This window comes from Pantherophis guttatus, chromosome 8 (genome assembly GCF_059756535.1).
Source record: "Pantherophis guttatus breed Tessera chromosome 8, ASM5975653v1, whole genome shotgun sequence".
In the NCBI taxonomy this organism is placed as follows: Eukaryota; Metazoa; Chordata; class Lepidosauria; order Squamata; family Colubridae; genus Pantherophis; species Pantherophis guttatus.
In genome coordinates this window covers 53,789,675-53,816,911 of record NC_142070.1, presented here as the reverse complement: position 1 = coordinate 53,816,911, position 27,237 = coordinate 53,789,675, and the positions used below count along the sequence as shown (strand labels likewise).

Sequence of the window (27,237 nt, the reverse complement as noted above, 5' to 3'; positions counted from 1 at the left end):
TTCTTTTTTGGAAAAAAAAATTATTTTTATTTTTAAACAAACATACATAAAAACATCTTCAATTACACACAGTGTGTCGGTTGGTTACAAGTCTTTTGTGCGTGTTTACCATATTCATAGCTTACAGTTTACCTAAATTCTTATATTATCAATCTAATATATATCTATGTATTATTGTTCTCATTAATCATTTATTTGACTATAGCTATTCTTCCCTCATTTTGTACAAAATATTCTAAGATTTAAGTTAATTTATATTATAACATTCATCTCATCATCCTAAATCAATCCAATAATACATCTTTATATTATATTTTATATAGTTTTACAATTCTTATATTATAAAAATCTCTATCATATTTCATTTCCATATTTTTTATCTAACCATTGATAAAATAAATCCCATATAACATTGTTGATCTTCTTGTTCTCTAATTTCAAATGTCAATTTACTCATTTCAGCACATTCCATTATTTTCTTAATAACTTCATCTTGCATTGGTATTTTCTCATTTTTCCAATTTTTAGCAAATACAATTCTAGCCGCTGTTAATACATTCACAATCAGATATCTCAATTCTCTATTATATATTTCAGGTACAATCCCCAATAAAAAAATCTCTGGTTTAAAATCTATGTGCTTTTTTTTCATTTTTTCCAACCATGTGTGGATTTTAGTCCAGTATCTTTTGGCTTCTGTACACATCCACCACATATGGTAATATGAACCCGGTATCTGATGACATTTCCAACATTTTTCAGATTTATTCTTGAACATTCTGGCTATTCTCGTCAGGGGTAAATGCCACCTGTAAAACATCGCATACAAATTTTCTTTATATGCAGTTGACATTGTCATTTTATAATTTTTGCCATTTCTCTAAGTCAATCCCGCGTCCAAAATTTTCCCCCCAAGCAATCATTGTTTCTTTAACTTGTTCTTCTTCCAATTTAACCTCCAATAAATATCCATATAATTTTTTAATTAAGTTTTCATCAGTACCTGTTAAAATTTTATCTAAATTAGTGAAATTACCATAAAAACCTTCTGTCTTAAAATCTTTATCATATCTAGAATGTATTTGCAGGTAGGAAAACCAATTCATCTTTATAACTTGTTCTTCTAATTCTTGCATAGATTTAAGTTCACCCTTTTCATTCAATAATTCACTATATCTAACAATTTGTTCCTTTCTAAATGTTATAGTATTTCTTAACATTATCCATTCCTTGATCCACATCAAATTTGTCGCTTAATAGTATAATTCCCAATTAGGCAAGCCAAATCCTCCTCTTATTCTAGCATCTTGTAACAATTTTAATTTTATCCTCGTTTTTTTTTCCTGCCAAATATATTTCAACACTATTTTATTTAAATCTTCAAAATAATCTTTCCCCAATCTAATTGGAATTGTCTGGAACAAATATAGAATTCTAGGTAGTATATTCATCTTTGAATGTACTACATCTTGCTGTCCATATACAAGTGTACATATACTTGCTGTCAAGTATATCCCCAAGTACTTAACCTTATTTGTGACCTGTATCTTCAATACTTCCGCCAGTTCTTCTTTTTGTTTTATTAACATATTTTTTGTCAAAACCTTCGTTTTGTCTTTATTTATTTTCAAACCTGCTACTTTTCCATATTCTTTTATCTTGTCTCTCAATTTAATTGCTGTTTCTAATGGATCTTCAAGAATAAAAACCAGGTCATCTGCGAATGCTTGCAATTTGTATTCTTCCTTTTGAATTTTCATTCCTTTTATATCTTTTTCTTCTCTAATATTTCTGTTTAGCACTTCTAATGTTAACACAAACAACAGAGGTGACAGTGGACAACCTTGTCTTGTTCCTTTTTTTATTTCAATAGACTCTGTCAATTCTCCATTTATCATTACTTTTGCTGTTTGTTTGTGATAAATTTTCTACCAAAGCCCATCTGCTCCAGCTGTAATAACATAAATTGCCAATTCACATTGTTGAAGGCTTTCTGTGCATCTAGAAATATCAAAGCCATTGAAGTCTCCCATCATGCAAATATTATCATAGTCCAATTCAATTATTTTCGTATGTAATTTTCTATAAAATTCTTCTTGATTATCATTTGGAGTGTATATTGCTATTAGAAGTATTTTCATATTATTGTCTGTTATTTCCACTATCAAAATTCTTCCATCATCATCTGAATAAATTTGCTCCGCTGGGGTTGTGTCTCTAATATATAAAACAACACCTCTTTTCTTACATTGTGGCAATGAAGTAAATGTTTTCCCTAATTTTGGCTATATCAATATTTGTTCATGCTGCTTTTTTTTTTTATTATTGAAAAAGTTTTCAAATACAAATTTTCCCCCTTTTTTTCTCTCCCCCTCCTCCCTAACCCCCCCTCACCACCCGTCCCCCCTGTGACTTCTTCAAAATAAAAACCTAATTTATAACAGATTATATAATATTTTACCATCCCCTTACTCCCTCCTCCAAATACTGACCCTTACTTTCTAATAATATTATTAATATTATTACTTCCCCTTTTACCATACATTTCAAAATAACATTCTACTATAACATTGTATAATAACTTCTCATTTAGCACAGTAATATTGTTATGACTCCCAATTTAGTAATAATCTGCCCTTTTTCCTCCCCTATACATATATCTACATATTAATATAACATTTCAAAACAACCTTCCACTTTAAAACTATATAATACATCCTAATTTAACATTTACTCTTTTGTAACATTTACTCTTTTGTATATATTAATATAACATTCCAAAGCAGCCTTCCCCTATAAGACTATATAATAAATCCTAATTTAACATTTATTCAATTCTGTCCATTTCCTCCACTCCTGTAAATATATCTCTTAAACATCCCTGTTCTTAAACTAAACAATCATTAAACTAGCCTGTATCCACCCACATTCCTACAAAATTACCATGTGTAACAATTCTTAATATCTTTATTCTTCTGCCCACCCTACTAAAAAAAAAATATTCCCTTATATAAATAAAATCAATGACTTTAAACTTATAATCCATATAATGTCTTCTTTGATGTCTTTCCACTGGATTGTTAACTCCATCACCCATATTAGGGTAACATAACATCCTGATTGCAACAGAATGTTCAAAATCCTCAGTTATCATCTGCCCCCATCAATAATAAATATCTTCATGTATATAAAAAAAGAAAACAACCACCCGAGTGACATTATAATTGTATTCCATATAATATCTGAAATAGTGGATTTCTTCAGGATTATTGATTCCCACCATCCTAATGGGGTAACAACCAGATCTTCTGCATGCCCCAGCATACCTCTCTTGCCCTGTAGCTCAGCATAAACATGATATATTTATCAAAAAAAAAAAGTCCAAAATAGATAATTCCAGTCCAACAATTTGAGGCCCTTTTCACATCCCAAGATTACAGCATTGCAGAGGTCTGTCACTCTCCTCAGGATAATATTAACCAATACTTCGCCTCCCCTATCTTTTCATGTATTCAGTCATTTTTTAAATAACTGGCTTCACTGTTGCCTATTTTAGGAATTTTTGTTTTTGCGAGATCTATTTCTTTTTTTCTTGACTTTTTGTGGGTTTGATCTCCATCCTAATCTCCTTTCTACGAATTGTATGTCGTCTGATCAGTTTTCATTCTGATTTATAACTTGATCTTGTTGGTTTTGCTTTTGTGACTCATATTTCTTTTCTATAAGTTGTGTATCAACTAATTGATTTCCATGCTTGTCTGTGACTTGATGAATCATCACGTTAGAATCCGATGCCACTTCTCTCTTATTTATAGATAATCTATAGATAAGCTATTGTCTTGAGTGTTTATCAAATCATTTTCAATTTTTTGTATTTTATTGTCCAAATTATCCTCAATTTCCTCCATTTTAGACTCTAATAAATTAATATTTGTATCCAACTTGATCATAATTTCTGAGAAACCACTAGTCACTTTTGCAATCTTTCGTTGCAAAGTATCAAACTTTAATTGCACCAATTCTTTAATTTCCTGCTTAAATTTTTCAAAGTTCTGATTCACAATCTCATCCCTTCTTACAATCTCCTCCAAGAGAAATTCAATTATATTAAAATCAGTTTTCTGAGACTGTAGGTTTAGAACTTGTTCATATAATTTGTAGATGGGGGAATCCCCCCCCCCACTGCTTGTTTGTCCGGCTTTGTAAGTCTAAACGCCATATTTCCACACAGACAAACTCTTTTAAGAAAGAAAAGAAAAGCAAAGAAAGGGGAAAAAAAGCTTCTTTCCAAACAAGATCAATATCAAATCTCCAGGAAAGAGAAAACACAAAAGAGGAGCTTTATCTTCAATTGTAGCCAGGAGTATTTATTCCGCTACTTTGTAACTTAATAGGAGACGGAAGGACTTTCCCTTTCAGCCCCTTCTCAAGCCTTGGCAGTCGCCATTTTAAAAATTCTTTTTTCCTTCTTCAGTAACTTTTATAAAATAAATGAAAATACTTGCGATTCGGGGTCACAGGTCCAGCTCTCATCCTCTTTAATTGATCTGTTAGTTTTCTTTAATAGGCTTGTTCTCGTCGCCTAGCTCTGCAAAAAAAGCAGAGGTCTCCCAAAGCCCGGAGCGGCGGCAGGGGAAAAAGGGAGCCTCATCTGCTTCGTCCCCAAAAGTAAAAAAAAAAACTTTTGGGGCTTCGCAGAGAGCTCTACCTACCCTTGCCGGCTCTGTCTCGCATTTCCTCATGGAAAGGGAGTTTTTCGAGCCGCCTTTCCATTGTAAAGGCGGCTCTTTACAGGTGATGGGGCTGGCGGTCCCAAGGGACCGTCTGGCAGCGACGAGGGGCAAACTGGAAGTCCCGAAGAAGCCATGTTCATGCTGCTTTTTAATGTGTACTTCTTGCAAACAGATTATATCAAACTTTAATTTCTCTAATTTATGAAATGTCTTTCTTCTTTTAATAGCTAAGTTAAGTCCATTTATGTTTATTGTAATCAATTTTTTCTCTTCCATATTTATATTTTATAATAAGGATTTATTGCTCTAGTAGATCTCGGTTCACATTGTTCTCTATATTCCACGTTGCCACCCACTGCGCCGCCTTCTTTTTCAGTTGTTGCAAGGCATTCCATGTATAGTTCAATCAATGTATCTTCTCTTGGTCTCCTCTTCTTTCTCTCTAAAGTATTCTGCACAGAATAATTCTGCTTTCTCAATTGAATCTATTCTATATTTTTGTTGTTGCCAGGTAAACGCAAGGCCTTTTGGTATCAGCCATCTGTAATTCACATCTTTCTTAAGTAATATTTTGGTCAGAAAATGATATTCTCTTCTCATCTCCCTCACTCTTCTCGGTATTTGTTTCAGAACCACAATTTCCTTGTCTTTATATTTCAATGTTTTCTGTCTTGTAATCTGCAGTATTTGTGTTTTAATTGATTTCTTAGTAAATCTTATGTGGACTTCTCTTGGTAGCTTGTTTCTCATTGCATATCTTGTAAAAATACCTTGTCTATGTCATCTATCATTTTTTCTTTAGTAGTTTCTAGTGCTTCTACTAAAATTTCTATCATTTTTTTTCTGCCAAGTTTTCTCCCTTTTCTTCTTCTATATTTTGAAATCTGAGGTAAAATAGAGCCTTGGTGGTGCAGCGGACTAAGTGCTGTTATGTAGCAGTTAGCTGCCAGCTGCCTGCAATTACTGCGAGTTCAATTCTCACCAGGCTCAAGGTTGACTCAGCCTTCCATCCTTCCGAGGTAGGTAAATTGAGGACCCGGATTGTGGGGGCAATAAGCTGACTTTGTAGAAACACCGCTTATGGGGGGCCAAAAGCCCTAATAAGCAGGTATATACAAAAGAATGAAGGCTATTGCTATAAGTGCATTGTAAGCCGCCCTGAGTCTTCGGAGGAAGGCAATATATAAATTGAACTAATAAATAAAAAAAATTCTGATCTGTCCATCTCCCATCCCAATATTCCACTCTTATCTCGTTCAACCTCATCCAATCCACTGTCAATATCTCTGATTTTTTTTGTCCCTTTGTTCTTCCTTTTCTTCAATTTTTTGGAGTCTATCCTCATATTTCTCCATCATTTGATGTATGTTCTCCACTTTTTCATCTGTTTTTTCTGTTCTTTGTTCAATTTTTTCTGTTCTTTGTTCAATATTTTCTGTTCTCTGTTCAATATTCTTTACTCTTGATTGTATTTTTTGAATTCCTTGCCAAATCATCTGCAACTTCACTTCCTTTTCCTTCTCTCATTCCTTCTCCTTTTCCTGTTGCAACATTGTCTGTATTGATCGTTGTCCTCCAGATGGCGAAGAGGAAGGAATCGATGTAAAAGAACCTATAGCTGTTGCCTTTCTACTCATTTCTGTGTAGTGGTTGAAAAAAAATTCAAACAAATAAAAAAACCTTCAGGTTCTTCTATACCTTAATCCACATATGGAGGACAGATATTGTCCCAAGTAACAAGCAGAAAAAGGAAAAGGAAAAGGAAAAGGAAAGAAAAGGAAAAGAAAAGAAAAGAAAAGAAAAGAAAAGAAAAGAAAAGAAAAGAAAAGAAAAAAGTTCTTCAGGCTCTTGTATGCCTTAATCCAATTAAGTAGAGAGATATTGACCAAATTAACAATCTCCAATCAAAAAAAGAAAAAAGCCAAGAGTTAAACTGAAAATTATGCAAGATGTTCGTGAAAGGGGTGGTCTTAAACTTCCAAACCTTAGATTATATTATGAAGCTGCAGCGTTTACACAAGCAAGTAATTGGTTTGGAAGGACAAAGACTGGAATATTGAATATAGAAAGCCACGATCTTGAATTTGGTTGGCATGCATATTTATTTTATGAAAACAAGGTGAACAAAGTATTTAATAGCCATATACTTAGAAGCTCCTTGATGAGAGTATGGAAGAAGCACCGATTCAAATGGGATTACAAAATACCGTTGTGGTTGGATCTTGGTCACATTATACGGAATATAAATATAAAGTCACTCGGGGGGGTTTATATAAAGAAGTACTTTTTAATGATGGGGGCAGATGGCAACTAAAGACATTGAACACACTGTTGGAAGAAAGGATTAATTTAACTTGGTTACAGTATAATCAACTTCAATTGAGATGGAGAGAAGATCAAAAAACCGGTTTAATGTTGCATGAAGAAGAATTGGTTAGACAGATAAAAGAGAAAGGCCCAATGCATATTAAGAGGATTTATAATGTTTTGTTAGAAAGAGATTCAGAAAATGAATTGGTTAAAGATTGTATGATAAAATGGGCACAAAATTTTGGAGAACCAGTTATGATGGAAACATGGGAAAAAATATGGGTTCAGAATGTTAAGTTTACACAGTCACAGAATTTAAGGGAAAATTTTTATAAAATGTTTTATAGGTGGCATTTAGATCCTAAGAAATTGTCATGTATGTATCCTAATGTTCAACCGAAATGTTGGAGATGTGATTGTTTAGATGCTACATATTATCATATATGGTGGACATGCAAGAAAGCCAAGGCTTTTTGGATAAAAATTTGGTGGGTTATGCAAAATGTTTTAAAGAAAAAAATTCAATTTTCTCCTCATTTGTTTTTACTGGGTATAGTTAAGGGTTTTTCAGTGGGTGAAACAAAATTGATATTGTATATGGTGACAGCAGCCAGGTTACTGATTGGTCAATATTGGAAAAGGGTTGATATGCCTACAATTCAAGAATGGACTTTGAAAATGGCCAGTTTTGCAGAAATGGCGAAGATATCAGCATACTTAAAAGACCGGACTCAAGAGACTTATGCATGGGAGTGGAAGAATTGGATAGATTATGTGCAGAATAAATACCAAACCAGGAAGTACCAGATAGCTTTTAGCTGAATGTTGTGTAGAAATGTATAGTATATGGGGGCAAAATAGTTTATTGTTATGTAGAAATTTATAGTGCACAGGGAGGAGAATAGAGGGCTGGTAAAGTATGATATAATACAATGTGGATGGATTTCAACTTGGGTAAGTCATGGGGAGGGAGGGATGGGGGGGGAAATGGGGGAAAAATTGATGTTTGTAAAACTTTTTCAATAAAAAAAAAAGAAAGAAAAAAGCCAAAAAAGAAAAGGGGAAAAAGACAATAGGAAAATATCTATGTGTGTATAAAAAGTTAAAAATCCTCTAAAAGGCCACAGTCCAGCTAAGAATAAGAATAATTGAATAATGGGGAGGTGGAGAAGTAACACCAATAAAAGTAAAAAAAACAAAAAACAAAAACAAAAAAAAACCCAACAATGAGCTTTCTGTCCAGAAGGAAGATCTACCACTGTATAATAACCAAAACTCTTTTGTTAAATTTCAAATAATTATTTACAGCTCTCTTTCCAGAGTCACTGCAATCTTCTTCTTTTCAATCTCAGATTCCTGCCACTGATAGTTTCCCAGAAGAGCACCTGAATAAACAATCATGTAAAAAGTCTTTGATGCTCTTCCCACTATCTTATCTATAAATAGGCTCAGAGTCCTTGGAATGTAACACAGTAACACAGTAGTTACTTTCTTAAACCAGAGGGGGGGGGGAAAGAAACAATATTTCCAGTCCACTAGATGGCAGTGTTACTTATTACCTCCACTTTCCCTTCCCTTCTTATATTCAATGCACCATAAAACAAAAAGAGATAGAAAAAAGTAAACAAAAAGTAGAACAAAAGAAAATTTGTACAAAAAGACACCAAGAATTTAGTAGTTAAGTAGATAAAATGGAAATCTCCAGTCCAATCCAAATTAAAAAATAAAAGCATCCATAAACATCCACAAGTAAAAATATGTTAAAAAATAGGGAGAGCTACCTTAGACTCAGGCTTAATTCCACCACTTAATCTCTTCTGTCTTCAATTTTAATTTTCTTTTAACCTCAGAGTGTTCTCTCAGATAATATATTTAAAAATTATCTCACCAAGCCAACACACTTTCTTCCCGACTTCCGTTTTGGAGCTGTCCCAACTTCAGCAGCTTCAATGGCTGCCTCTTCACTGCCGGAAAAAAGGGCTTCTCCTGGACTTTGTGGTGTCCCTGGGATCAGCAGGATGTGCCCTCCACTATCACCGTCTCTACAGGACGGTGAGGTCCAAAACGGACCGTCCAGTGGCGAAGATATCAATGGCGATCTTGGAGCTTCAAGATTGCCCACCGTACCATCGCGATGCCAGCAACGCCCCTCCCAGAGCAGCCAACTGTTGAGCACTATGTCTGATACAAAAACCAGCCTCTGGTCCCACAAAGAAGGTGGGGAAAGTGCCGGCAAGAACTCAGGAAGCAGCCTTAAAAGGAGTAGAGGTTATTGAGTTCACCCCACTTCAGCTGACTTGTGCATGCTAATGTGGGCACCTGTTCTTCCTTCCAGTGTCATTTCTTCTTGGGCTGTAGGTCTGCCCACCCTTTCAAAAAGAACCTTCCCAGTGGTGGGTTGCCTCCGGTTCGGACCGGTTTGCAAGAACCGGTAGTAAAACTGGCGGGAGGCCCTGCCCACTGACCCGGATGTTGTCATCAGCAATCTACGCATGTGCAGAAGCTTCTGTGCATGCGCAGAAGCAAGGCGCGCGCATTCGCTTTGCTCATGCACGCAATCTACTTACCTTTACCGGTAGTAACGGTAAGTAGAACCCACCCCTGAACCTTCTCCCATATAGTTTCACCTTTTTTATTTTTCAAGGAATTTCTTAGGCCTCACTTGAATTCCTGAATACACTGGTGTTTTGTCAAGGAAGGCACCAACCTGTAATTGAATAATTCAAGAATTTAACCTGGTCTGAGGATGTAATGATAACTTCTTTCATGTACTTGTCCCTGCTTGTCCTACAGAAGAATATCCCATGCAAATAACATGACACAGTACATCTTGCCTACTTGGACACCATTTTATGTACTCCATGAGCTATTTCTAAGTGTTGTAGCTGCTAGGCAAGCATTTTCTTGCAATGCTTACAAATTCCAAATATTAAAAAGGTTGTGTAAAATTTTCAATAATTCAGTTTCCCCTTCTAACGTAAGTGAAGAAAAGAACTATAGAACTATCCAGCTGTCTTCTGCAAGACTAGTAAATCTCTGTTCAAAAGTAGCCCATCTGACAGGCCACTGATTGAAAGAAGAAATAAAGAGACTACTGAGTCCTTTTGAAATTAATATACTGAAATAAGCACTGATATCTCTTCTTGTAATGCCTCTTTATTATAAATACGTAATATTTCAATTTAATTTGAGCAGCATATATTGACGTTTTTAAAAAGGTGAGTTTTATTTCCAATAAGTTAAAATGTAACTTATTTCATTCAAGTGGTAGCATATCATGAAGCTCCATATAAAATACTTCGAAACAGCAATCCTATACTCATCAGTAAATTTCATAGGGATTATTTCTGAAAGGACATGGATAGGATTGTACAACATTCCGATTTGGCTCCATCTATTTACCGTAATACTTCATGAGGAACGTAGTTTTTTGAGTCTCAAAATGTAATCGACCCGTTTTCATAGACGCTAGGAAAAACAGAGATCGCTCAAGCTACCGTATATACCCCAGGACGAACTATTTCTTTTCGACTTCTTTCTGCCTTCCGTTCGGAAAACAGGAAAGCCTGCAAGTTCATTGGCGGAGAATACTGCCAATCTGAATTAATTATCCGTTGGAATAATATTAAGAGGCGGGGAGAAAGGAGTTTGAACGCTAACGGTTTCATTTTCTTCTTAATTGGCTCTTTACTGGGATAAGGGGGTGGGACGTGGTCTGAGAATGGTAGTTCTCAGTAAATGACAAATAGAGGAAAGCTGGGCGTTTGTTTATTGGCGGAAGCTTGAGTAGAGTTGGGGGAAAGTCCTTCTTTCTTGGAAGGACTGTTTAGAACACCAAACGTCCATCTCGACTCTCATTTGGTGAGACTCTGGCAACGCATGTGCAAATGGAGGCCAGCCTGACGTGTGCGGTGTGTCTGTCGCTCTTCGAGGATCCGGTCACGCTGCCCGTCTGCTCTCACAACTTCTGCCGCCATTGCGTCGTCGAGTATCTCAGTCAAGCTGCAAGCGTCGTATTGCCCTCTTCCTCTTCCTCTGCATCGAGGCCCTCTTCTCGAAGCCGTGACTCGCTCCAGCAGAGCCCTCGGGCTCCCGGCCGCCCATCACGGGACGGAGGCTCGATTATTCTGTCATGCCCGCTGTGCCGCAAACTCTGCTCGCTTCCTTCCGATCGCGGGGCCTCTGCATTACCTGTCAACACCACGCTAGCCGAGGTTGTGAAACTGTTCAGGGCTGCTAGCCCGGCGACGAAACCTAGCCTGGAAGCGATAGCGGAGGTGGACTCGTCAGCTCTCGTCCCTCAACTGGCTGCCCTGGGCGGGATCTGCAAGAAACACCCGGGACGACTTTTGCAGCTCTACTGCCGGATGTGCCGCTCTGGAGGCTGCGGGCAATGCGTATCAGAAGACCATCGCGGCGTCTTCCATTCAGTCAACCTCATCGACACGGTGTACCAGGAGGAAAAAGTACGCGCTTATCTGTGGAGTGGAGTGGAGGGAAGGGAAGGGAACGACCCTGGAAAAGTGACGTGGGCTTCCCAAGAGAGACTAACATATACGCAGTTGTAGGAGTGCCTATGATGCTTTCCAGAAGTGTTAAAAAGGCCTCTCTTAAGGCCCAACCCATTTGAAGACAATCAGATACAAAGAAAACTAATAAAAGAGAATAGAGTTCTCTGTGATCCTAGGACACACTTCACACATAAATCAATACAAGCTGTTGAGAAGTAGATGAAACTTTTACAAACACAAATCCAATACCATAAAACATTCTAGAATAAGAAGATAGGGTTTTGTAGCAAGTTTTTTTAGTACTACAGGTATCCTCCACTTAGAACTATTTGTTTAACAACTGTTCAAAGTTACAGTGGCACTGAAATAAATGATTTATGACTGATCCTTGCCCTTAACCATTGCAGCATCCCTATGGTCACATGATCAAAATTAGGACACTGGCAACGGGCATGTATGTATGATGGTTGCAGTATCCTGTGATTGTGTGATCAACCTCTGCTGGCTTCCAAAAAATCTGGGGAGGAAGCCAGATTCACTTAACTACTGCAATGATTTGCTTAATAACTATAGCAAAAGAGGTCATAAAATGAGGCACAATTCACTTAACTGCCTTAGCAGCAGAAATTTTGGTCCCAATTGTGGTCGTAAGTCAAAGACTATATGTAATCTGTTCACAGTTTGATTTAGTGTATTAGAATGTAATATGTACATAATTACATAAATGGTGTATATAAAATATATACAGCAAAATGCTTGTGCAAATATAGCAGTAACTTAATTTGAGATAATCCAGCTATTCAATCATCATAGTTAAATTTTATACAAAGATAGGAATACCTAAAAGGTATGGACCAGCAGATCTTAAGCATGGATGGATGGGTAGGTAGATGGGTAGATAGATAACATTGAGAGCATGATAGGTCCATATATTTATTTTATTTATTGGAATTTGTGAAATAAATGAGAACAAGAATAAGAATAAAAATATAATGACAGGGACGATAGGCATGTTAGTGCACTTATGCAAGCCCCCTCTACTGACCACTTAATATAAGGATATTACTTTTCAGGTAAATTGTTTAGTTGCTCCTAGAAGTGTGTGACATTTATCACTGCTGATGAATTACTGGTGTGCAGTGGAAGAGCAAAAACTAAACAGCAAACTATCAAACTGGGAAGTGAAAATTTAAACCAAATTCTCCGCATATATCATTTACTAATGTAAATACTAATAGGTCTTGTTTGATTGCCATCTTGGCCATTGTTTTTGTTATGTATTTTAGCCCATCTTTCTATTATACTAAATAGAAAGATACTACTAATAATGATACTATACTACGTATCATTTGCAGCACTAAAAATGCATAGTATAAGAAAAGCGCTGGTTTGGTGAAGTGGTTAAGGTATGGTATACATACTAGCTCTGCCTTAGGCTCGAAGCTAGCTGCATGGCCTTGAGCAAGTTACTCTCTCTCAGCCTTAGCAATCGAGCAATGGCAAACCACATTTGAACCACATTTCCAAGAAAGGTTCATGGACTTACTGACTGAAAGGCACCAAATAAATAAGCAAAAGAAAATTGGAATAAAATGTAAATAACGAGTTCATTAATTTGCGCTCTCCCCTTTTTCTTATTAGTTTTTCTTATTAGAACTTATTAGTTCTTATTTACTTTTACCAAACCTGTTGATCTCAGTGGAATATAAATCTGATTGAGGACCTTAATTAAAATTGTAACTCGTAAGCCAAATTCTAAGAAAAAAACAGTAAAATTAATAAAATTAGGAAATAGACTCCTATTTCTGAATATATTTTTGGAAATCTAAACCAGGCATCTTTCTATATGAATCTTTCTATATTAGCTAAACAACATAATACTAACATTAACACTGGAAAACATTTTTGCTGATATTTTTTTAGTTTAAGCAAAATTATTCAAAATGTTTGAAAATTAGAAATGATGTTTAAATAAAGTATTGTGCATCTCAAATTTGTTTAACTTTTAAAACTACCTTTTTTACAGCTAGCCTTCTTTAGTAACCTGAAGAAAATAAGAGAATTGCAATTGAAAATGATGAATGAAATCTCAGTATCTCCAAAGGATGAAAAGGTAAACTGAATTAACAAGTTGAGAATCAACTGAGAAAAATATTTTACTAAATGAATTATGTTTGTACATATATACAGTGAAAATACTATTTTTTTCTCAATTCTGTTCTAAGCATAAATGGTATACAGATAGTCCTCGACTTACAATGGTTCATTTAGTGACCTTTCAAAGTTACAATGTCACTGAAAAAAGTGACTTATGACCATTTTTCACATGATACTGATAAACTTTTTGATCCTTTTGTTTCTGTTGGAATTGAAAACAGTCAGAAGCTTTTCTGAATATATGTGTTTTTCCTTTCCTTTTTAAAAAATATGACATAGATTGGGAGGTTTTCTTTTAAAAGAAATAAAAGCTGCTTCCCATGTTAGTTTTTTTCTAATATAGCCAATAATAATCTAATACTGAAACTTAACTAATTAACTATTGTTAATTAGTTAAATGCGCTAAGCAATAGTTAAACTATTGCTTAGCGCATTGTAAGCCGCCCTGAGTCTCCAGAGAAGGGCGGCATATAAATCAAATTAAAAAATAAATAAATAATAAATTACTTTTTTTTTCAAGTATGCAAACACTTTTTGGTTGGGATTAAAATTCCAGGAAAAGTAATCCAAACTAACTTTTCCAGACTTTGAATTGAAATAACTGGAAAACCTCTATCAGTGATCTTATTTATTGGTAATTCTGAAAGTTGGGCACAGTAATGTTTGAACAAACTAAAATGGGTGTAAAAACATAGTAACTCCAATAGAGTGCTTACAGCATTTAATTTTGGTCATAGTTGCAACCTAGTGACAGAATAAAGTAGGAAAACCTCTCAAAACCTCTGAAGGATCTGAAATGTTCCAGCTTTTGGCACATTTTGCATATTTTAGTTAGGTAGAGGTGAGTGCTGAGAGCCTTGCATAGAATTAAAGCACATGATTTACCTTTTAAAAATCTGGCATAGCCCTTTTGAATAGTGATGGTGAAGTAGGGGATAATGTTCAAATTAAAACATCTTAAATATCTGCAAATTTATGTTTATAGTTTATAAACTATAGTTTATCAGTTAGTCTCTTGTGATCCTCTTCTCCTAGGCTGGTTTCAAAAAGAAATTGCAATCCCAAAGTCAAAATAGATTGCCCACCTCAGACATGCAGACTTAACATTTTTGGGGTTTGTTTTTTTTAAGTCAGTTGCCAGAAGTCAGCACTGACTTAAAAGCATGTGCATATATGTGCGCACGCAAACTCACACACACACAATTCTAGTGCTTTGAACTGCTTTCTGGTATTTTGACTTCTGCATGGATAGGAGCATTTCAGTGCTCATACATTTTGTCTTTGTCACTGTTACTGTAGGCCCTAATGCAGAATGAAGAGGAATTGATTAAAACTGAATTTGAAAAACTCTATAATGCTTTGGAAACCAGAAAGAAGGAGTTGCTTAAAAACCTTGAAAGCCAGAAGAAAAGAAAAGAGAAAGAGCATCTTATATGGAAGAATATGAAAGAAGCTCACCGAAAAACAATTGAAAATATTCTGATTGACTGTGAAAACCTTTTAGATGAATGTGATCCACAGCATTTCTTAGAGGTAAACACAGTTAGTTTTGGATTTGCTATAAAGTGATTTGTTTTTTGTCCATATTGTTTAAAACAGTAATTAATGTATTTTAAATATGATTTTGGGTGTGTGCTAAACAGTAGCTAAATTATTTTCTACTTGGATGTACACGGGGGCAATCCCAATAAAAGTGTCTTTTATTTTCTGCATGCATGCTCAGACAATTTCAGTAGATTATCTAAGCAGTTGAGTCATAATCTTTCAAGATGCCAACTCAGTGTTTAGTGGATTCAGAGGTGTCTTCATAAAGCACAACTAAATATGTATTCTGAGAGAAATGGGGGGCATTCAGAAGGATGTGTTCTATATGTACATGACTTCTACTACTGCAAGACAGACTGACATTGATTATTCATCTTGAAACATCTCCTTTCCTTTCAAGATGCACCAAGACAAATTCCTTGTATGTCCAATCACACTTGGCCAATAAAAAATTCTGTTCTATTCTATTCTAAGATATCCAAACAGACTAATTTTATTAAAATCGGTGTAGAAAACAATGCATAGAATGTTAGACTTATCAAACAATAAAATATAGCTAATAAAACAAAGCAAGACTAAATATCAAAAAATTGATTCCAAATAAATCTTAATGGAAAGTAAGAAATGAGATAAACTGAAAAGCAACATAAAATGACACAGAATGAAAGTAATTTTCCATGATTTAAAAGGTCCAAACTAATTTTTTAGCTCTGAATCAAATGTGCAACATAGTTTGTTAGTTGGAGGAGTGATTGGGCATTGAATACTCAGACATGCAGACTTACATGACAGTATACAGACTTTTGGATGGTAGAATTACCATATTTTCCGGTGTATAAGACGACTGGGCGTATAAGACGACCCCCGAATTTTCCTGTTAAAATACAGGGTTTGGGCTATACTCGCCGTATAAGATTACCCCTCTTCCAACGCACACCAAATAAAAATTAAAAAACATCAACTGGCTCACCCACAATGTAAAAGCAACTGTGCTAGACCCAAAATGGCCCCTGCAACAAGCAGGAACCTCACACAGCCACAAAAAGCTCAAAAAAAAAAACAACTTTCACACTTTACACACACACAACACAACACAACTGGCTCACCCACAATGTAAAAGCAGCTGTGCTAGACCCAAAATAGCCCCTGCAACAAGCAGGAACCTCACACAGCCACAAAAAGCCCAAAAAAAACAACTTTCACACTTTACACACACACAGCACAACACAACTGGCTCATCCACAATGTAAAAGCAGCGGTGCTAGACCCAAAATGGCCCCTGCAACAAGCAGGAACCTCACACAGCCACAAAAAGCCCCAAAAAACAACTGTCACACTTTACACACACAAAATTCCACATACAGCTTTGTGAGATTTTGTGTGTTTGTGTAGTTAGAGTGAATCACTACAGAAACACACTAAATCTCAGAAAGCTGCACAAATATTTTATTTTATTTTATTTTTATTTTTATATGAAAGCTAAATTTAAAACTTCCTGAACTTTAAATGGCTAGGTCTAAAAAAGAACAACTAAAAAAACCCCAATTGACTTTTTTTTTTAAAGCTCCCAAAGGGGGAAAAAACTTACCCAATAGAACAGGGGTCTCCAACCTTGGCAACTTTAAGACTTGTAGACTTCAACTCCCAGAATTCCTCAGCCAGCTTTGTTTTTCTGGCTGAGGAATTCTGGGAGTTGAAGTCCACAACTCCCTGCCTGCTTGATTGCAGGCAGGGAGTTGCTTGCTGATGGAATGGATTCAGGCAAGCAAAGCAAGGCAAGCATTGCGACTAGCAGCTAAGGTAAGCAAGCTGGAGGGGGAAAACTTTTTTTCTTCTACATGGCTCTGGCGATCCCAGCTGAGTTGCCTGATTAGCAGATCGTCAGAGCTTGGATCACCACAGCCATGTGAAAGGAAAAAAAGTTTTTTCCTTCTACATGGCTCTGGCGATCCCAGCTGAGTTGCCTGATTAGCAGGCAACTCAACTGGGATCGTCAGAGCTTGGATCGCAAGAGCCATTTAAGGCTCGTCAGAGCCTTTTGGGCTGGTCTGCCTGGTTACAGGAGAACGACACCCGGCGTATAAGACGACTCCCGACTTTTGAGAAGATTTTCATGTGTTAAAAAGTCGTCTTATACGCCGGAAAATACGGTAGAAACAAAATATTTGAGGATTTCATTGAATAGATTCCCAAAATGCCTTCATTTCAAGCAGTATATCAGATCTTCAAATTTTTTCTTGATTTTACATGTTGAAACAATCAGTATAGTCTATACTATTGGTTAATTATCTAATTTCTGAAAAATATTGTGATAATATGGTGGGTTGTAATGAACTTAATTTTCATTTTTCTTAATTCACAGGTTGCATGCAATTTGAATCAAAGGTAAGTTAAAGTTGATTAAGCTCGTTAGTTAATTGTAAAATCTTGAAAATATTTTTAAGTGTGAAAGGTACTTTATGCATAAAGCTAATTGTATGTAATTACTTTCAATAGAAGAAAATGATTTTGTTGCTTTTTTAAAAAATCACCAGATACTTTACTATTTGATTTTCTTTATCAGATTTTTATGTGCTGATTTGTGTAAAAATTTCTGACTATATTAAGTGAAACATCTAAGGAAAATTATGCTTATCGAACAGTGATAAGTTCAATATTGGAACTTACTGTTTTGAGGCAAGTAAAAGTGTAACCTTTTGTCTTAAGTATATTTTCATAGACAAATATTAAGGGATTTTGAATTTTTATTCTGAAAAAAGTCACATAACAAGCTTCCTTAACTGGTCAAATTCTGATTATGATTTATGTTCTTAAGTCAAGAAGTCTTTCTTATGTGAAATGTTAATATTAGCTACATAGTTAATAAATATAGTTTAAAATTAGATTGGTACAGTTACCAATCAGGTAGACAAATCCCTGTTCACAATGTAAAAAATAAGTAATTTTATGAATTTTTTTTGATGATCACAAACCTACTTAGTTCTTATCTTCTTTCAATAATTTCTCCTCATTTGGTTGTCTGGGTTTTATTTTTCCTATTCCTTGAGCTATTTGTAAATTCCAGGATTTTTAAATTAGTTTTCGACCAATGTTTTTTTCTGACAGTAACTCCATAAAAATCAAGTTGTTTTTCACTTAGTTATTTTATTTCATTTAGATCAGTTGTGCTTGACACAAATAAGTTTCTTTAATTAAATGTTTCATTTGTATTGTGTTCTACATTTATAGATGTTTTTTATATACTACTGCTCATTTTTTTAAAAAAATCAGCAAGAGGGAATCCCATATAATTGTATTTTTATTATTGTACAGAATGAAGACTCAACTTGAGCTGATGCAGATGGCATCTGGTCATGAAGATCAGCCAGAATGCAAACAAATACAGCTAGATATCAAATCTATAGTTAAGGATATTTCAGCCTTGACTATCACTGAAGTTAGTTTGGATATTCCAAAAGGTAGGATGATACAGCTGTTGAAATGATTCATACTTATTTTAAAAGCTTTTCTTTATATAAATAGGGAACTTTTTCCTTTGTAGTTATGTTTCATTTGCTCCACTAATTGTAAACATGGAAGTTATGGCTAAAACTATTTCACTGTATTTAATATAGTCTATATAAAATACATTTAATATAGTCATCAGTATATAAGACAATGCACTTTTCTCTCTTACCTTTCATCTTAAAAGCTGACATTCCTTCAGGAAATAGTGAACCTTCTACATCTGCAAGTCCTGAAAATAAATGGGAAGATAAAATTGAACAAGATAAGTTCCATGTAAGTTACCATATGTAGAAGATGGTAATAGATGTTTCAGTTGGACTATCAAAACATTTTTTAATTTAAATATCTTTTTTTAGCCAGTGCCAGGAAAAGATGTTTTGGAAAATGGTAAGAATATTCCAACTCAGTATATGTCAGTGTCAGCAACTACTAAATTTCAAAACATAAGTCATGAGGTAAGATTACATGTTTAGTCTTAATGCCTTTGTAATTCAAATGTAAACTGGGCGGCTCGGATACTTGAAGGTTTCCTGTATCTGGCTGGATACTATTCTTTTTAACCCAATTGCAGTGACCTCACAAATAGAGACAGACTTCAATAAAATATTCATATCTTTTCTCTTTTCATCTTGAAACACATTTGTTTATTTGTGTCAGAAGCATCACAATTAAAATAAGCATACTATACAACATAACATTTAAAATATAAAAGATTAAAATATGTACAAATTAAACAAATCTCACCTAGAAACTAGCAATACTAATTATGTTCTGTCGTGCTGCCATGAGCTTCTCAAGTGTACACTGATCAGGACAAAAATGGCAGGTATACATATGTATATGTATATCTACATGTCACCAGAGTCGCAAAAGTCAGAAGGCACCCGATAGCCCCATTTATTCAGCGGGTCTCTGGATCTTGTTCCCATGGACATTCTATTCAACAATTTCCATACTTTCCAGCTTTCATCAGACCCAGCTCCTCCATTGGTTCCATCCAGATTGGTTTTTTGTTGCTTTCCATAAGTCCATTCCGCTTTCAAATTCTTTAAAGTCTTTTGTTGACCTAAGAAAGTTTTTTTCTGGATTTTACTCTCTCATGAACTGGTTGTAGGACATAGAGAGGGTGTTGTCTAGATATAGAAGATTTAAGCCTCTCTCTGTATGCTGCTGCTTCTCTGCAAACAGCAGGCGGGTCAGTGTTGGCTAGATCTTATCTAGAGGGTAGTTTTCAGGCATCAGGTAATAAATCTGCTAGCTTTATTCAGAGCAACATCTACTTTCCCAATGTGTGCTGATTTATACCAAGTAACAAAGAACCAGAGGTATTGTCTTAAGGAACCTTGGTAGATAGAGCTCATTAATTTCCTGAGGATGTTGTTTCATCCACTGACCTTCATTTTAATATTGGTTCAGTGCTGCTTATATGATCTAGCCCTATCTAGAGTGACCCCTAAATATACAGGGCTGTAGCAATTCTCCAATAACTTCCTATTCCATATAATATGCAGTTTCCAGCAGCCTACTTATTTCCAAGATGGAAGGCACATATCTGAGTTTTTGCTGGATTTGGTCTTAACTGGTTATCACAATAGTATTGATCCAGCTCTACCAGGGTTTCAGTTAAACGGTGTTCAATCCCCTCAAATGTTTCTCCCTGTACAGCCATTGCCTGATCATTAGCATATAATTGTTAGTACTTTCAGGGAGTGGTTGATCATTTGTATAAATATTAAAAAGAATTGGAGCCAATACACTATCTTATGGTAAGCTGTTTCTTTGGTTCCTCCATCTACTTCGCCTTCCCCCTGGAACTCCACAAAAAATATACGGTTGTCAAGCAGATTCCTGATGATATTTATATTTAAAATCTTTAGTCATATCATGAACTTTTTCCTTCAGCTTCCTAAGATTGATGGTATCATATGTAGCTGTGAGATCTATGAATGAAGTTCCTGTAACATTGCCTTTTTGGAATCCATCTTTGATATAGCGGGTTAAATTCAGGATATGAGTGATGCAACTTTTTTTAGAGCAAAATCCAGCCTGCTGTGGTATGAGAAAGTATTCTACAGCTACAGTAAGGCGATTTTGTATCATTCTTTCAAAGATTTTGTAGGTATGGCACGAGAGAAGTTGGACTGTAGTTCTTAGGGTTATTGGCCTCTTTCCCTAGTTTTAAAACTGCTACAACTGTAACCTTTTGCCAGACACTAGGAATCTTACATTGTTCCAAGCATTCAATTAAACATTTCTAGTAGCCACTGTTTTGCTTTTGGCCCCAATTGCTCTATCTGTTCAATAAGGATGTCATCCAAACTAGCAGCTTTCTCTTAGTTCTTCCATAATAAAGGAGGACGATAAGTTAGTCGTTTCATCTTCTTCATTTCTATTGATCTTGATCTTCTGTTTTGGTGGCCTTTGATCTGGGTTGCCATTCTTAAGAAGCCGATTGGCTATTCTGTCTGCAATCATGTTGGCATAATCTCTAGAGCAATTTGGGTCATTATTCAGGCAGCTCAACAATCTCCAAACTTTATGGCTACTTATGTGTATGTCCAGTTCCTCTATTGTTTTAATCCAGCTTCAGCTATAGAAGTAATTAACTGTTGGCCTGCATTCACTGTGTCCTCTGCCATAGAATCCACTTCAAAAAGAGAGAGATACTTCTGTGGTTTTTCGTTTGTTTCCACTGTAAGGCCTTGGATATAGTTGGTTTTACAACCCTGTAGGACTGATAGCAGCGAACATTTTTTAATGGCCTCCACAAAATTGTTTAATAGCAATAGCACTTAGACTTATACATTACTTCACAGTGCTTTACAGCCCTCTCTAAGTGGTTAAAGTCAGCATATTGCCCCAACAATTTGGGTCCTCATTTTACCAACCTTGGGAGGATGGAAGGCTGCCTCAACCTTGATGAGACTTGAACTGTCGGCAGTCGGCTGTCAGCAGAATTAGCCTGCAATACTGCATTCTAACCACTGCACCACCATGGCTCTTTAGTTTGGTTTAGGTATTAATTGAATAATAGCACTGTCCAACAGTCTTTGAAATTTAGGCCAGTTGGCTTTTTTAAAATTAAAGTTATACCTACATCTAAAGGGGATACTGTGAAGCTGAACTACAGCAGTAAACTGACACATAATTTGGCCAGTGCTGAGGATTTGGAATAGGTGACATTGTTGGATTATACAATCATTCACAAATATCAAATCTGGGTTATATCTTCTGTGCCACTGTTAAATGAAGCTGGTAATTAGTTGTCATGTAAAAGAGTCAGGTTATTCAAATCCACCCAGTGTATTACAGCCTCCCTGTTTCTTTCATCTTTTATACGAAGTATGTATACTGCTAATATTACTTGGATCGCATTTTGGGGGGAAAAAATTATGATTCACCCTATAATATAACCTTATTTTTCCTACTGTGCTATTTCTGGATATTTATTTAGTAATATCTAACTAAATTTAAGTACCGTAACATGTAACTTACTTAGTAATATAAACAATCCATCAAGTCAGTTTTGACTCCTGTTGACTATGTGGGTACTCCATGTAGTTTTGGGGGGCAATAACACAAAATTGGTTTGGCATTGTTACCTTCCAGAATATTTTTTTCAACTTAGGGTATAACCTACAGTAGAGATTTGGGATTTCCTGGTTTATTAACAATGTTCAGCATTGTTCATCTTTTTTAAGATCACCCAAAGTTGGTTCAGTCAGGTCTGCTACATTTTAGATAAATCTAAAATGCTGGTAGAAAATAATTATAAAACCAGCTAATCATTTTGGGAAATTTGCAATAAGTATGGTATCCTCTTCTATTTTAGGAGCTGCGTTATATACATTACATGAAACGTGAAGTACATTCAGATGAATTACATGCAGAGAATTTACATGAAAGAAATACATTGCCAAAATTTTGGTTTTCAAAAAAGGTAATTTCAGGAAATGGCTTGTTTTGCCTAGATGTTGAAACACATAATCAGAAGAAACAAAATTCGCAAATACTACGACGACAAAGCACCGATAAATGTAGTTTATCTAATTCCCTTGGTTTTACATTCAAAACACAAACCCCAAACTTCAATTTTTATAGCTCAAATACTAGTTGTAATGTATTAGACCCAAAAGGCACTCAAAATGACACCAAGAAAACTAACTTGTTGGAAAATACCAATAGATATCTTAAGACAGAAAAACCTTTGCCAACTCCTGTAGAAATGTATCCTTCTAAAACCCTGTTCTCATTTACTGCATGCCCAAATGTATCTGAGACAGCTATACAACCAAAAAAGACTTTAAAACCAGTCTCAACAGAAGTTATGGAGTATTTTTCAAATTTTGGTGCCAACTTGAAAGTGTCATCTACTTCATCTTTCCAAAAACAAAAGTTAGTGTTGTCCACTTCCTTTCTGGAAAATCCTAAAAGCAAAGTTTGCAACCTGAGAAATATAAATGGGAAAATCTCTTCATCCTTCTCTACAAAAATTGCTGCTACTACTACTATTAGTACTAACACAGCCATCAATTTTAATCCAAATGTTACTGGAAAACATTTTTCCTCAGATTTATCTTCTGAAAGTAATTATTTTGAGACATCTAAACAGAACATTTCAAAGCAGTCACCAATACCTAGAAGTTTATTTTCAAATAATTGTACTTGGACAGGAAATACTCCATATATATATTGTGTCAAAAAAGCTTCCAGAAATAATTATGAGACTTTGATTTCTCCAGCAATGTCTTTCAATAAAACTCAATATGCTTATAATAAATCAGAAGTTAACTCAAAAGCTAAAATTGCATTTGAAAAAAAAACCTGTTTCATTCAGAAAAAATGGACCTGTGTATCAAAAACAAAAGGCAATATGTCATTCGTCATTATTCTGCATGGGCACATGTCTAAAATCTCAAAATGATAATATTGTTTCTCAGCAAAATTTAGTCTGTGATTCATATGCAAGCAGCACTTCAGTTTCCATTGATCATAATGAAAATAATTTTTTAGAAAGTCATCCATTAGCTGTCCAAGAATATAGATCTCCTTCAATACTTAATGAAACAAATTGCACAGCAAATTCAGATCCTGATGTTGAAGATGTAAATCAAGTGTCCACTGCTAGTGACCAAAGCACTCTATCAGAATATTTTTCTGTTTCTGAAGATATAACAACCCAGCCGGAAACTGAACATGTGTAAACAGAATGAAGCAGTTTACCAAGTATAAAAATACATATTAATTTTCCTTCAGAGGAACATGATCAAATTAAATTTCTTTCCTGATGTTTTAGTAGAATCAGATACAATATTTTGAAGCATAGTGCCAGCATTTTTTTTATTACATGTAGAATATTAGCATTCTCATTCATAATAATCATTTGGGCAAATAGTTACAAGAATTTTTACTTATATATTTTGTAAAACATATAAAACACTAGGTCTGGTTTTGAATATGAATTCATCTTCAAAAAATCAATTATTTATAAAAGCAATAATGAACATTTTTCTTGTGAGTTGGCTTTACTGAGTCATTTTTTTGTTTCTAGAGCTTGTGGCGTAATGTTACTTTCCTTGTGATTAAAGTCCAAGGTAAATCAACATTAAACCTCATGTCCATTTCCAGTACAGGAAATCATGTTTCATAGTAATGGATTGAACTTTCAAAGCCACTTACAATAGCATTTACATTTGTTTCCCATTCCAAGGTTTAGAAACCATGGTCTCTAAAGCTGGAATATATACATCTAATGTAAAACAATATAACACTTTAATTTTTATTTTGTATCTGTTTCTACCATAGAAAGATCTTCCTTTAATAATTATTTAATAATTCTCTATTTAATAATTATGTATTTAGATTTTTTATTTATCTGCAAATATCGCTTCCTAATACAATATGGGAACTTTTTTTTTTTTTTTAATATATGCCGCCCTTCTCCGGAGACTCAGGGTGGCTTACAGTGCGTTAAGCAATAGCCTTCATACTTTTGTATATTTTATACAAAGTCAGCTTATTGCCCCCACAAACCGGGTCCTCATTTTACCCACCTTAGAAAGGATGGAAGGCTGAGTCGACCTTGAGCCTGGTGAGAATTGAACTCGCAGTAATTGCAGGCAGCTGGATGTTAAATGCTACCTTAGTAGGAGGCATTAAGCCTCCTACGCTACTCAGGCTCCTTGTTAATAGAATTCTGCTAAAATCTGTTGTAATTAATAATCTATCTTGGACAGCTGCAGAAATAATATACCCAGAACATGAGATAATAGTTCAATTAATTTAGAAGATAAGGTACTAAAATAAACTGCTTTATATACAGTATCCCATAATGTATTCCCTATGTCATGTTGACCACATTAATACCATATGGAAAAAGTACTTAATTTTACAAAATAAATTCTAAAACTTGAATATCACTAGTATATTCTATAATTTTTAAAAAATGCATGTCTTTCAGGAACAAATGTACCCTTTTATCAAGGCATTAATTGTAAACAATAAGATTGTAAATTCTGTTTTCTCCCTCCATGTTTTTGTATCTTTGGCACTGATCCCACAAATTGGTTACAGGGCAACATTCTGAAATTTTCTTTTCAGTCAGCTAATTTTGATACAATTGGCTACATTACAGTATTTAAAACATCCCAAACATACAAACCATTCCTCGTTTTGAGGCCCTTGCTTATTTTGATTCTGTTAGGTGTGATCTTTTATGTATTAATTTGCACTGAAGAGAGTTAAGAATTGCTTCCAAATAAACCTGTTTTAAGCCTGCACTGCTAAGAGACATAGCTGGTATTCCACTTGTCTCTCTTGTGTATTCTAGCTCAGAGGCCGTTCTTTGAAAATCACACTGCTTAATCATATTTAATTCTTTTGTAAGGGTCAATGAATACCTTACCTGCTCTTTTCCTCAAACTGCATCCTTAGAAGTCATATTCTGGAGTAATCGGCGTGTCATAAGAAACAGTTAGTAGGTAGTAATAATGGGTAGAGCAGGATGATGCTAAATAAAGCTGACATCCTTATGTGCCCATAATTTTGTTTGTTGTTTGATATAGCACCAAACTGACATTGGTTGATCTTTAAAAAAAGTAACGTAATTTGGATCTGTTTGGTATTAAGATGGAAGACAGCCAAAATATTCCAGAGCTGTATACTGGGAAGGAAAAGCATACTTATTTTCATATAAATGCTAAGAGAGAAGGAAAAACGTATATGTCCATGTAGTCACAAGGAGTCAAACTTGACTTGAAGGACTAAAAATCCTTCTGAGACTGCATTTTTTCTTTTATGTGTTACAATGATTAAGCAAGTATTTTAAGGAATAATGTTCCAGCCTGTTATGCAATTGAACCCAGTATTTTTCAGCGTGATGTTTTTTCAGATATTTTTGCACTGTATAGTATTTAGTAAATTTAGTATTCCACGTTGTTCTCTAAAATTGAAAATCAAAAACATATTTTCAAAACTCAGTTGATTCCACAGGATTTAGAAATCCAATGTACTATGGTAACTTTAAAACTAAAAAGAGCCAAAAATGGGAAGAGGGGACAAAATAGATTATCCAAAAATCAATTACTAAGCTTATTCCTTCCTATAGATTCATTGAAGTACAGTGCAACATGATTTTGTATTTGGAAACGAAGCAGTTGGACAAAAGACAGCAGCATTTTTATTTTCAAACCATTTCACAGTTGACATCCAGAAGAACAAAGTAAGCAGAATGCAAAAGCAACAGAAATGGGTGGGAACTTTGCTGTTGGTCCTCCTCACGCAAGAAGGTGGGCAGCACTTAACTGAATGAATAATAAAATGTACAGATACAGTTGGCTAGATCTTATATTCCTTTCTGTCACAATACTCTTATTCAATGATGTACAGTTTATTTTTATGCTACCTTTTAGTTCCTTCAACAGTTAATTAGATTTACAAAAACAACAGTTACAAATAAAAATCAGTAAATAAAACACTGGTAGATGATCAAAAAGTCACATTTACTACACTCTTCCAAGCAAAAATTTTAGTCATCCTGATCCCAATGCCCAAAAAACAACCCAAGATTTTAAGTGCCTTTCTAAAAAGCCAAAAGGTTTGGGGCAACCATTCATTGAGGGGGGGGAGGAGATCATTCCAAAGGGCAGGCACCACAACTAAAGGTACACCTCGTAGGTCCCTTCAGATTATTGTGTTTCCTTGTAGGACATGTGGGCAGGCAGATAATATTGAAGAAAGGCAATCCTGTTAATAGCCTATCCATGGTAGACCTTTACAGGTAATAACATTCTGAATTGTATCTGGAAGCTTGTAAGAAGGCAGTGCAGGTGGTTAGTGGGGTTTATAGGTGTACTGAAGTATGCTAAACATATCCATGCCACTGCATCATGGACTATTTGAGACTTCAAGGTAGTCTTCAAGAGTAACCTCACATGAAGTATATTTCAATAGTGTAACAGAGAGGTAATAAGACG

At 35.0% G+C, this 27,237-nt stretch overlaps 1 protein-coding gene and 1 long non-coding RNA gene across 5 annotated transcripts; one reads left to right on the top strand and one right to left on the bottom strand.

Annotated features, from left to right (window-relative positions):
- LOC148112645 (uncharacterized) lies at positions 1–10,627 on the bottom strand. Its single transcript, XR_015729226.1, has 2 exons — positions 10,446–10,627; positions 1–809 (listed from the first exon to the last, which is right to left on the bottom strand). It is a non-coding gene; the product is annotated as an uncharacterized LOC148112645 (long non-coding RNA).
- LOC117680146 (tripartite motif-containing protein 59-like) lies at positions 4,501–26,595 on the top strand. Of its 4 annotated transcripts, XM_034442701.3 has the most exons (9): positions 4,501–11,509; positions 13,581–13,667; positions 15,011–15,244; positions 17,619–17,641; positions 18,569–18,714; positions 18,948–19,036; positions 19,120–19,218; positions 22,596–22,703; positions 26,370–26,595. In XM_034442701.3, exons 1-9 carry the CDS (start codon positions 10,931–10,933, stop codon positions 26,376–26,378), a joined length of 1,374 nt encoding a protein of 457 aa, XP_034298592.1. In that variant the 5' UTR covers positions 4,501–10,930; the 3' UTR covers positions 26,379–26,595. The 4 variants fall into 4 exon arrangements, with proteins under 4 accessions (XP_034298592.1, XP_034298593.1, XP_034298594.1 ...); XM_034442702.3 differs by lacking the exon at positions 19,120–19,218; XM_034442703.3 differs by lacking the exon at positions 22,596–22,703.
- Positions 26,596–27,237: the final 642 nt, after the last annotated feature.

Excerpts from the sequence above, each read along its gene's own strand:
- LOC117680146 (XM_034442701.3), top strand. The coding sequence starts at position 10,931 with ATGGAGGCCAGCCTGACGTGTGCGGTGTGTCTGTCGCTCTTCGAGGAT. Across the intron at positions 11,510-13,580 it reads CGGTGTACCAGGAGGAAAAA|CTAGCCTTCTTTAGTAACCT; the intron begins GTACGCGCTTAT and ends CCTTTTTTACAG. Across the intron at positions 18,715-18,947 it reads TAGTTTGGATATTCCAAAAG|CTGACATTCCTTCAGGAAAT; the intron begins GTAGGATGATAC and ends TCATCTTAAAAG.